The sequence below is a fragment of the Egretta garzetta genome, unplaced genomic scaffold (assembly GCF_000687185.1).
Source record: "Egretta garzetta isolate BGI_Z169 unplaced genomic scaffold, ASM68718v1 scaffold425, whole genome shotgun sequence".
Lineage (NCBI taxonomy): Eukaryota > Metazoa > Chordata > Aves > Pelecaniformes > Ardeidae > Egretta > Egretta garzetta.
The window spans coordinates 1,469,575-1,482,666 of NW_009259796.1; the positions used below are offsets into that span (position 1 = coordinate 1,469,575).

Genomic DNA, 13,092 nt, shown 5'->3' on the forward strand with positions numbered 1-13,092 from the left:
AACTGCACAGACCAAGCAGAAATCTTTTACATCTGCAGCTGCTTTCACATTTTTGAGTTCTCTACGTATCTTGTTTTGTTCAAAGGAATCTTCAGGACCCGTCGCTGCAGAGGTAACAGATTACCTCATTTCAGGTGTGCTGCGTTAGAGTGCTCACCTGATGGCACCACTTCTCATTGAATTTACAGCTGAGAAGCAGCAGCTGCTTTGACTACCAACATGATTTTGCAAGTAATACTCGATTTCAAACCTTATTACAGGGCTCAGGTAGCCTTGGCACTACTCCTTAAATTAGAACGGAGCCCTCCAAGCCACGGACATGCACAGAGGGCAGGCGAGGTGGGACAAGCAGCCAAGTGCTGCTTTATGGGACAAGCAGCCAAGTGCTAATACAGACCTGCTCTCAGCTTGGAATAATCAGGAAAAGATTTTACTTTCCATTTTTATATATGAACAGGATTACAAAACTGGAAGTGTTTAACTTATTGACTGGGAATGTCTCCCAAACAGATTAAATTTTAATTTCTCCTGGTTACTCATACAACTTTTCAACATGAACTGTACAGCATGTCTGATTTAATTCCTCCACAGCTTGAAACAATCACCCCAAACCCACAACTGAACTGTCATCATCCAACTCATTCACAAACCTAGTTCTATGTGTTTAAGAACTAACTTGAACTATTATACTTTTATACTTAATAATTTTAACAGAACCGGCCAAATCCACAAAGACGTCTTGCCACTTAAACCAGGATTTTGCCTAAATAACAGAGTACCTTAGCTGTTGTCAATTAACTTTATTAGGCACCAAAGTTCTGCCTACACCCAGGAGTGTGTCAGTCTTGTCAGCATGGAGCATACCAGGAGTTTCTCCCAACAGGCACAGTCCATGACAAAACAGTAGAAGAATACCTAACACATCCATACAGATCTGTCCCCAAGGCTAAGAACAGCAATGATCACCTCTGTTCTCCAAAATGTGAGAGGAAGCATCCCTTTTGCGTTCAGTAACCCAAGAATATTCATTCACTAAAGAATGAGAACCAGGGCCCATTTTCAATTAAAATGCAGGTCTCCTACAGGAATAATTTTAATGACTAGTCTGCCAGGTACTTTCAGATAAGGAAATGAAGCATACTCAGCCCAGCTTGCCGTAGCTGAACAATTTTGACCGTAACAGTAAGAATCTACTATGTCAAAGACTGAGTGAAAACGTGAGTAAAAATGACTTCCAGAAAGGAGATACCCAGACTGTGCTGTGTGGACTACTTCAAGTATTTTACCCAATGACCGTCCTTGCAACAAGCAGTCCCTGGCATTAGGCGAGAACCCTGGCTGGTAGTCAAGAGCCAGCCGCATGTGGCATTCCCTCTCAGATCCAACACGTATTCTTTTCAAGCAGAGGAAACAAGCTCCAAATGGAGAACCTTTAGCCAAAAGAGCCTGTTGCCTATGAGTTAAAGGCAACAAATGTAGGAAAGTAAATTGTCTGTTGGATGGGAATTGTTCGCTAAACTAAGTAAAAAACGTTCTGAGTTAATGCTCTGCTGAGCACTGCAGTACTTCTTCTAGGCACACCTAGAAAGAAAAATCTAGTTCCCTTCAGAATTAGGCAGTAAGTCTTTTTATGGATGTATGTGCTTTGATTCTGCAACCATCACATTTAAAATACCAAGTTCCTTAGTAAATCTGTATTGCATCAGGTTCTTGAATTGCTTCTTTTTTCCCAGATATCATCTATACAAGGAAAAAAAAAATACTGAAAGTATTCTGAAAAGTCTGAATCAAAAAAAGCGAGAGCAAGAAGACCACAGTATTCGCTAACAAGCACAGGAAATGAGCAAGTAGTAAGAAAACTGAACCCACAAATGAACCAAACAATCTGTCAACCTATTTAGGTACAGTAATTCAGATTTAAAAATCAGCAGAAGTGACACAACAGTACAGATTAGACACAGATTTACAGATTAGATTGCAATACCTAAGCAGTCAGTGAGCATTGACTTTTCCTGTAGCAAAATAAACCTGGAAAATATCCAGAAGTTGTGCATGGACACTACAGGTCACGGTGGGAAAGATAAATGAAGCTTCATCAAACACACACTGGGACAGCAGCACCAGAGTAACTGCTTTAGATGGTTCAGGGGAAAAACATGGGGAGAAAAGAGATTTTGAAAGTTAAGACTTGGGAGTGGAAAAAAGCAGGGTAAGTAATTTTAGAGTGCAAGGAACAAGTGACTAGCTACTTTGATTACACATTTTTAGTGTGAGAAAGTCAGAAAATTTGCTCTACAAAACTATACCTAGTGGTGCTAACGCTACAGAATGAGACTGCAGCTGTTTGAGTACAGAAAGAGCAACAGCTGATTTGGTGTTTCAAGACATTCTGCAGTTTGAAACAGCATCCTCAAAGATCCAGGTGGTAGTCTACTGTTATTAGGCAAAGTGGCAGAGCAGTGGGTTCACCTAGAACAGTCCAACATTTTTCAAAATGAAACCTAGTAAAACCAGGATTACACAATAGATCTCCTAGTATAATAAAAGATCAGAGTCCTTTAAAAAAAAGGAAGACAAAATTTGGAAGGAATTTTCTATGTGCTCATGGCTCAGCACTGGAATCTGAAGTGTTCCTTTAATGCAATATTGATACTAAATTAGTATGTTTGTGCTAGAGCCAAATAACAAATAAACACACACCAGAAATAATTATCTTTTTGGAAAGAAAAAAACCCCTTAATTGCAACTTTTCTAAACAAAATATTTTAGCACTTGAAATCTGATGCTTTCAAGAAGACCCTTATGTGAGCAAATGGCCTCTCTTTTGCTCTTGAACATAGCGTAAATCCATCATGCTTCAGTCTAAGAACACTCTGAAGGCTCATTATGAACAGGCCCAGATACATAGCAATAAATTGCCTTTATTTTTACTATAGCAAATGAGTTAACTTAAATAATGGATAAAACAGTAAACCCTGTATTAATTAGGAAGTTTACAAAGCCCTGTTAAGAGATAGTGGATCTGAATGTCTGTTTGGACTTTCTTCCCGCCCCCTTCCTTAATTTCCAGAGTTCAACAGTGGACATGCCAGAAATAGTAAGTAAAGGATACTTCAGACTGAAAGTAAGAAACAGCTTAGATACTGGCATGCAAGTTTTTCCAGCTTTTATGGAGTATTTGATTCTCCAGGAAGAATAAGCCAGTGTGAACAAGATCTCAATAGAGATGTCAGTTATTTTTAATTATACCTCAAGGTTTAAAAAAAGAAAAAATCATTAGAGCATAACATTTTGGACAATACAGAAGTATGGAAGTAAATAATATATCCATCATCCCAGAAGCAAAATCTAATAAAAACTGGGATAATGATACCTGAGATATTACTACTATAAAGTATAGGATGTTCCTGTTAAAGTTATTAAATTCAGTTATTCTCTGAACAAATCAATTGCTTCTCTCAGAAATTATTTGAAAATGTTGCACTTATTTTAGTCTTATTCTCTAGTATCAACAGACACAGTAATTCCCTAAACACAATAATCACAAAATAATGAAACACAAAGGGCGCTTATCTCACCAGTGCACAATAAATTAATTCTCAAAGTCCTAAAAACAGTCTGTAATGTTCTGCACAGTTTAGAAAAGTAGGAGGACACTGTAGCTCTAGCCATTTTCTGTTTAGACTCTTTCGTTTTTTCAGACTCTGAAGTCTGATGCACCTAAAGTGTCATGATGAGCCAAAAATCATTCTTCCAGCTAGTACATGCATTTGTTCATTGCAGTGGATAACAGCAAACCAGTATTTACTAGAAAGGTTAACTGAAGCCTTTCCTGAATTGTAATCCTCAAGTCTTCTAACATTGGTAAGGGGTTGCAGTTTTATCTTACTGGAATCCTGCAGCTATCCTGACTGCCAACACACTGTTCTAGAGTCAAAAGCGATGCTTCTAGAAGTACCACAAGATATCACTGACCATGAAGTCATGCTTAACCTTCTCTCCCATTTGGGCTACAACAGAGTCTGGGAACTTTAAGGGTGGGGTGGAAATCAGCAAACTAAGCACATTATTCACCATCAAGGAACAAAAAAAGGGCTTATTTTATCCTCTAAATTTTTTTTACTACACTCTCTTTTCCCCTCTGAAAACCTCAAGATCTTCCAATCTTTGTTACTGACACTTGCGTGTCAGTAATAAAACATCTACCAGTGCACAAGTACAAAATACATTTTGAACATTTCAATTCTGAGTCTTCCAAAACTGAACCAACCATATGCAGTGAAATCAGCATTGATACTAATTTAGTAAACATAAGAGAGAAATAAGTCATAATGTATGCTTCTTTTCCACGTATAAATAAAATTCTCTTACCTTTTGTTGGACTCTGGTTTTGATCTATAAATCCTTTCAAGTCTCCATTTGTGGAAGTCACACCAACCTGAACAAAACATTTTTGGAGTCTTAAAATACAATAAACCTTTCTATGTTTTCCAGTATGCAACTAACAGTATTATTCTGTTCCACATTTCTGAAACATCATAGTCCTACGGATACTAGAGTCTATCAAGAGCATGACATTCAAAGCAAAGAATCCAAGACATTTACTGTGTATATATGAAGACAAACATAATTTTAGCTAAGTTCTTGCCCCCCAAGCCCCTAAATATTCTGATACTGTACTACATACAACCAAGCAGCCCATTCTGGCTATAAGTGGCTTACAAGTCACTGTCCCCTCCAAGTCAAACAGAGCAGTTGCCACATATAACACAGCAGAAATCTGCCTGATGCCCAGTACTCTCAGTCCTAAGCTGCATGGTGTCACAGGTCTGAGGAGATGTGACTATTGATGCATTTTAAATACATTCCCAAGTCTTCAGATACAAACTGATTTGCCCTGAGGGTAAATTACCAGAGACATGGAGAACTTAAATCACATACAGAATGGTGCATCTCAGATTTTGGCATGTACATAAAGCATAGAAAGGTGGAGTTTGTATAGAAAAAATGTAAGATCATTGTTCCTGGATGAGGGAAGGAAGAGATGGAAAGTCCCTCAGATCCCAACTAACAAGGGATGGGCCCAGCAACAGCAAGTAATGATAAGGCATTCTGCAGTTTCAGAGCATTGTGCTCGTACCACCTTAGTAACCTCTGTTCATTGTTTTGCTTCCAAGATGGAAGCTATGATAAGCACTGAGGGATTGAGCTCCATTGGAGCAGGAGGCAATTAAATGAAATACTAGAAAATATTTTTTTAAATTATAAAATATTATAAAGTATTATAAAATATTGTAAAATTTTAGCATAATTGGGACAAAGAGTTCAGGTACCCAAGTTAAGAAAAATCAACCATACATACAATCAAGGATCAAATATTTGCTTTATTTTACAGATGTATGTAGTAATAATGGAGCATATGCTAGGGCCACTTGTAGAATTTTAATCATATCAAATTAGAGAATCATTTCATTGCAGGCAAATTAAACAGTAGTAGTAACATGACACTAAAATAAACTACACAAGAACAAAAAATACCTACTACAGGCATTCAACCACTCAGTTCCACTAGAGAACTTCTATTCAGCAAGTAATTTTTTAAGGGAAAAATCTGCACATAGCATTGTGACAGACTCTTTTGAAACTACTTCTATTTAGATTTTTTCACCATCAGGAGCAGCATATGAACATTAACTGCTGCTGCACTACCCTGATCAAAAAATATTGCCTAAATGAGCTAAGTTATGTGCTTCTGTAAACAAGCCCTTAGAGGTGCTCAATATAGTTCATCAGTTTATCTCTAATGTTGTCTGTATCAGACTTGCTCTTCCCTGTTACACCCAATTAGACGGTCATGTACTACTTCCAACGGGCAACCAAATGCTTTGGTTGTTACAGACTATGGTATGACGAGAAGTTGCTTTTTGAAACAGAGCAAGTCTGTCTCATTTCTTCCTGTTTTCCCTTTTGTCTCCCACCAGGTGGCAGCGGTGCAGAGGCAGTGCAGCTGGGCTGGGGAGGACATGAACAGGAACGCCTGGATTGGAGCAGGGGAAAGAGGAGGAAGACATGAAAACAAACGCAAAACGTCTATCACGTTTTGGTAGCACGTCCATACAGAAAACAGCAGCGTTCTAGTATTCTTTCCCCTGGGTGCTTGGGCAGCAAGGAAAGCTCATGTGGTAAGAGGTCACTGTTATTCCTTACACTGAGAATATAGTCTTGAGATCTTTACAGAGGTTGGAAAGGTTAGTGAATTGCATAGCATATAGCATTAAAAGGGCATCATGACTGCATAGCCAAGATGAAGAGCCAGCACTCTTGGACCATACTACTGCTGCCTTTGCACAATAAATAACTGCATCAGCTTCTCCCTAGGACCCCTGCCTCTGGAAGAAATAGAACACCACAAATGGGTATACTTAACAAAATGAAAACTGAGTTCTACTTCCATCTGCACCACGGTACCTGCTTTTTTTTTAAAAATAAACCCATAAACATGAGCTAAATAACTAGGTTTGCATAGTTTAATATGCAAAATTTCAAAGACTACATACCAATAAAATATTTGTTCTCTAAAATAACTAAAACCTTGCATTAAAGTGAACAGCAAAAACATATTTCTATATTCAGCACAAGAATAGGTTGCCCAGACTGAATATCTTATGTCTGTCCTTGGAGGTTTTCAAAACTCGTAGCCTGAACAAAGCACCAAGCAACTGGGTTCTGAAATCAAGTGTGAAAGAGCTTTACACAAAGCACCAGAGTAGATGGCCTCCTGAGATCCCTTCTGACCCATGTCACTCTATAACTCTTATCACACAACACTCCATGGATTTTATTGGCATTGGTATTTATCCTTTGCAAGGTCAAAACCACAAATTATTTGGATTTGTGCAGCTGTTTCACATACATCAGTAGAATTACCTATTTATACTACAGTTGAATATGGCCTATGAAATAAGCAAGTCAAAGGGCTTTGCATATACACATCAATTTATTTTCTGGCTTGGTCAGCTTGACCCAAACAGTCAGACATTAGACATCTGAAAGCCTTACCTGGAACTCAACACCAAATGAAGCTATTAATAAAGCCAACAGAAAAGACATTTCCAAGACTTGAGAATGAATTTAACCAAACTATGCCCTTAGCATCAATCTAACCAAATACGCACAAAAGCTTTTGCAGTTACTGAACAGAGAGCCATGCTAGGGTTATCTGCACTATTATTGTGGGGTACTTCTTTAGTCATGTTGGTTCCTAAACCTGTTCAGCTTTAATTAGACTGTAGGATGCCCCATCAAAGGCAGTCAACAGGTAAATTGCCCAGGGCCCAAAGTCATACTCAACTCACTGACCACCAAGCTTAATCAGAACTGTTCTCTACAAATTGCGTATCTCAGGAAGCACAGCTCATTAGGCAGAAAATTAAGGTCAGGATGTTAGACATTTCATAAGCTTCCTCAGAACTTAGGATAGGGGAGTCATGTATAAAGCCTCTAGACACCATAATACAGACTTTTTAATGCGGCAGACAAAGAAACAGGAAGGCCCTCAGTCTTCCAGAAACCGACATTAGTAAAGAAATATGCCGTCTTGCTGTTTTTTTCTTGAGTTTTGAGACTCAGACTCAGTAGAAGTATTTTACTCTGGTGCAAAGGTGAGATGCTGCAACAAAATGAGAAGCGCTCTGGTAAGTCTGGAGCAATGTTAAGAGGAATCATAGAATACCTCAGGTTGGAAGGGACCCACAAGGATCAGTAAGTAAACAGCATAAAGCACTGCTCCAGTTTTCAACCTGACCTATAGCTGAGTAAACTTGCCAGCCTTAAAGAGCTTCTAACCAGTTTAAATTTGTCAAAATACTGCAGAAGATGATGGGGTACACATTTGTGATATACAAAAATTGGACAAGATTTTTTAATTTGAAGGTCTTTGTGTTTGATTTCTTGTAAGGACAAACACAAATACCTTTCAATTCTGAAAGGCAGAAGTGACTCGCAGCATGCCAATATAAAAAGTAATACATCTTGTAGAATTATACTTACATTTTTTGCCGTCATGTCAGACAATATTGCTTTATATTCTGTAAAACCATAAGATACCCCTTTTCATCTTCACAGAATCTTTAAAATGAACATCCTGTAAGAAAGTTAAAAAAAAATCTTAGAATATATTTTCAGTTACCTCTCTCGCTGAAACCCTGCATCTCCAGAGGATAGAGATTGGTTTGTTTTGTTTTTTTTATTTTTTAATAAAATCAATCACCTCAATAGTCAGGTTCTGTGCAGATACTAGAAATGTACATTACTTGGAACAGGCAGAGATGTATAAAGGCCCAACTTTACACAGAGAGGCCTAACTATATGAATGTGGTAGCAAAGCGTGTCATACCATTACTAAAGTCTTGTAATTAAAACCATGCAATTATTTGCATCTAATGCAGATTGACTAAAAACTGGAAGTGACTTAATTCTCTATCATGTCTTTAGCCTCCAACAACAGAGTAAGTTCCCAATTCCATCACTGCAGACATCCAAAGATCTTGATAAAAAGTAGGAAATACCGTCAAATGTCTACACACAGCAAACATTAAGTATTTTTAGGAAACATCCAAGAAAAAACATGCCAGTTCAAACTCATCTTTTCAATGTTTTCAGGCTTTTTTATTAAACCTATGTAATTAGAATTGTAATATTAGAATTCCAAGAAAAGACAAACATTTTGGTATACTGAAAAATACTTCAAAGTGACTTCTTTTTTAAATCAAAACTTCCAGAAGTCTTACAGAAAACAGAAGAAAATGAGTTACAAATCAATGCTGGCAGCACAAACCATTTTAAAGATAGAATTAACTTGACAAAACATTTAAGTACTTGGAAGTACTTTGCAAGTACTACTTGCTGGTAAAAAAAATTGACTACAAGAGACATCTGAATTGCACTTGGATGTGTAAGAGGGAGAACTGTTCACACTTTCAAGTGTGGAATCAATCCAGGAAAATCTTTTGGAAGTTCCCTAAACTAGTTACCAAATATGAGTCGTGACCATTTACAGGAGAACTCACCAGCTACAAAAGCAGGGTGCAATTCATAGTATTTCCTCTATCTTTTAACCTACACAGAGTTTGAGAACAGCCAGTGTCTTCACTTCCCTTCTAGAAAAGTGCCAAAAATTGTTTCAGTAGTGTGCATAGCTAATGGGGAACTCTACTATCACTGCATTAGTGGGTTGGGACAATCCAGAAGAATTCTAAATTCTAGGATGTTTCTATAATTTTCTTAGTTTATTCAGACATCATATAAATATTAGAGTTAGTGGAAAAACAATTTATTCAACTTAGAGGTGTTCTCCATTTCCTGTTGAATGAGTTGAATTTATCTTCCTTAGTGCCTCAATTTACTGCAGCCGTAATTAAGCAGTTAGTCCAGCATGTGAACACCACACAATTCTGTCTACTAAGACATTCTCCCATGAAAACTTGTAAGTTTTAGTTTCACAATAAAATAGCCAAGAAAATAAGAAGCATTTTTCTCTGCCTTGAGAGAAGACACTACAGAGAGATATGTATTCACACCATGGGGAAAAGGGCTACTGGATCCGTGTAGCAATCCTGAAACCTAAAAAAGAGCCACAGAAAAGCCATAAAGCTTTGGTGATCATGGCAAAGAGCAAATATTGAATCCTTGCATTGTGTCTGAAAACTATATTCTACGTGCCTTTTCTTTTCTACCTTCCTTCTCCTTCCACACAAACTCTCCAAATACATCATCTAGAGCTCTGGCCAAAATTCATTATGCAGTTTGACCTCCTTCTCTTGCTATAAGAGGCTTTACAATTAATTTACTGAAATAAAACATAAGAACACATTTGGTAAGCAGTTTTAACCAGTTTACAGATAAGCAAACTAGTTTCATCTTTGACAAGTTATTTGCTGTCAAGCTTAGTGATCCACAAGGTATTGTCCACAAACATTACAGTCCTTTGCCACAATGCTCTTCAGCCAGTACGAACAGTTGGTATTCTTCCAGCTTTATGAACACATTCTGTCAAGCTCGGGAAGCCAGACTTTGTGACCCCACCATCTGCCATGACCTCTTGTCAGGTTCAGACAAAAGAACCTACAGATGGCCTCAAAATGGAGATTCTCTTCATTCCCAATTGCTGTTTGACAGCTTGCACCACACAGATAGAAAAACATAAAACTCAACCTTTTTGTTCTTTAGCTGGTTTCCTACTGAAATGAAGCTGCATAAAGACAGGTTTAGAGCCTGAAGCACGAGACACAAAGACTGCTTTATTTGAACTAGGGTTGTCCCTTCATAATCTAAGCCTTGGTTTATAATACACTCCCATAATTTGGACTTTTGGTCAAATATTGTACAGCACAGTGAGCCAACCGAACTGTCTGACGTCAATTTTCAGTAGTAGTTTCTTCTAAAACATATGTTGCTTAATCACTTATGCCAATGACATTAAAAAGCTAGTTTGGGCATTACATTTACAAAAGCCCAGATAATCAAGCTCTAGTTACAACAAAACAGTGCAAGAGTGTTTATCTGTACCTATTCTCGTTACAAGTTAAAAGCCAGATTTGTTCTGAAGTTTCAGTGATACTGAAGCTGAATCCCAGTACAAGAAACAATGCAAAACAGAAAACAGTTATCTGCAGAAAAATACTATATTCCTTCGTAGGTTTATTTCCTGTAGTCCAAAGTCTTATTTTTAAGTTATCCCTTTAAGGCACACATACTGGCTAAAATCTAATAGTAGAAAAGAATAAAGCCTTGTACTGTAATAGTCTATTTTCTGCCCCCCAAAATTAAGCTTTACCAAACTTATCCTGGTTTCTTATCAGTACTTCACATATCACACCTTCACAAAGACCAGCATCACACAAAAATTCTCCCCAGTCCCAGAGTCCACTTCCACTTCACAACAGAAAGTATAATTTATGCAAGTCTTACGTCAGATTAAACATCTACAAATTAAGACAAGTATTGGACAGTTACCTAAGTTGTTATGATCAAAAGTCTTCATGGAACACAGAAAAAAGTGTAGAGGTATTTTAGTATGCTAGAATTAATTTTATCATCACCAAAGAGTGTTTTTTACATTTACTTGATCAAGAGTATTGTAAAATGAAAATTATTCCAAGTAACTGGGTCAGCTAAGAGGAAAGAAAGTATCATCAGTTTCAAGAAAAAGAAACCTGTGTAATGCCAACCTTTCCACTAGAAATTAGTTTATATTCTTCCCACCCCTCTCCACAGTACTATCTTTCAAGCTACAGTACTACAAAGCTCATTTCAGAAGACAGCAGTAACAAAAAGACTCCTTATTAATCAGTACAAGCTCGGTTTTAAACCACTAATTTATGCACAGCATCTACATGGATTAGACCACCTGTTACACATATGTTGCTTCATTGTGTCTCAGTTTTCAGACCAGTAAAATTTCAGAATTACAAAATACTTATCAGAAATCCACCTGCTCCCAGGAAGTGTTTCCCCATCTTCTTCCTAAAAACATTTCAATATCCCAACTCCTTTTTGAAGCAACTGAGATAAAAAAAAGGACCAATTTTAGTGAAAATAGCTGTATGTACTAGTCAGATTAATTTCTTGGCACAGAAATACAACCTTGTTATCAAATTTCTGAAATTTAAATTACAGATTGTGCATCTCTGTAAGACTCCATTGATTTATCAACTCTTTTTCGTGAGTCCTCTTCAGATGACTTAGTTACAATTTTATCCTTTATTTGTGTATAAAACTTGGTCTACAAACTGCAAAAACCAGGAATAACCATGTCCGTATAACATCCACCTTGTCACTTAAAGAAGAACTTCAAAAAGCCAACCAAGGGGTTTATTCGACAAGTCACACACACACAGAATCGGAAGTAACTCACCATCTTCAGTTATCACGCAGTAATTTTTATTTTGAAAATAATATTAGAAAGTACCTCTTATGAAACATTAGAAAGGAACTCCCACTATGATGTGCATGATGAGGATCTTGCAGGTACCACAACTTATTTTTGCAGCTTTTACTGTGAGCAACTGTATGCTTTCAAAAAAGCCCTAATAACAGACAAGGTGACTAGAGAGACTGAAAAAAGGAAATCTAAGTGACTTCACTGCTAAATGATATTAGGAGTTTTTAACAAAATAAAATCACTTGGGAAGAGTAGTGAGTTTAAAAGCTTCATCGTTTAATGGTTTTTATGTGACTTAAAAGACTGCAACCTATGAATCCAAAGTACAGAAGTTTTCACTACTACATGGCACAAAACCAAATAGAGCATGACTGACACACAAGAAATCAGAAGGAACAAAACCAAATAAGTACCTACAATTGACCAAGTTCTCCTAAGTTGCTGTGATTGAGCAAAATGCGAATGTATCATCAGAACAAATTAACCAACACCTCCTGACAACAGTAGTAATTATGACTCAAGTTTACACAGTACAAAGAACCTGGAAAACCAGACAAGGCCTGCATGTGAGTTCAACGAATATAAACTTTAGCACTTAAACTATATAATGAACAACCAACATTTAGTGTGGTTTGCTAAAAGCATGTCAGGGGAAATGTCCCCTTAAGAACCTCATGCAGCAATGAATCAGATCCCTTTCAATACTCTCAGACTTGATCCCCAATGCTACATCCCCATTACTCTTGCTACTCACTATATTTACTCTCACTGTTATACAAATTATCACTAGCAAAAGCACTGTTGATGGAGGCTAGCGAGTATCTTGAATCCCAGGGATGAAAACAGGTCTGAGTGGATGTAGAAGTGACAAGAACACACAACACAAGAATAAAAATCCAAAGCTGTAATCAAACGCTCCCCTAGATGAAAGCGCCCAAAGTCTCAATGCACCTAACTGCGCTGCTGAGCCTCAAGTTCTGCTGCTTGTCCAGTCATGTTAGTGCTTAGACCCAAATCCCATCAACCTGGAACTAGATATTCCTTCCCTTAAGGGACTCAGTTTCTTAGGCATGCTCTTAGACATGCCCAATGTCATGCAAGTACTAGCGGTAAACTGTATGTCTAAAAATAGGAGCAGCACTCATGGCTTA

General features: G+C 37.5%; 1 protein-coding gene across 2 annotated transcripts in view; it reads right to left on the bottom strand.

Moving 5' to 3' along the window:
• The window catches only part of TFDP2 (transcription factor Dp-2), a 65,958-nt gene extending 57,213 nt beyond the window's left edge, over positions 1 to 8,745 (bottom strand). For both annotated transcript variants that reach the window (XM_009639749.2, XM_009639748.2), the window contains exons 1-2: positions 8,050 to 8,745; positions 4,372 to 4,438 (exon numbers count right to left, since the gene is read on the bottom strand). In XM_009639749.2, the coding sequence (XP_009638044.1) occupies positions 4,372 to 4,438; positions 8,050 to 8,064 (82 nt within the window). In that variant the 5' untranslated portion in view covers positions 8,065 to 8,745. The remainder of the gene's footprint in view (positions 1 to 4,371; positions 4,439 to 8,049) is intronic.
• Positions 8,746 to 13,092: the final 4,347 nt, after the last annotated feature.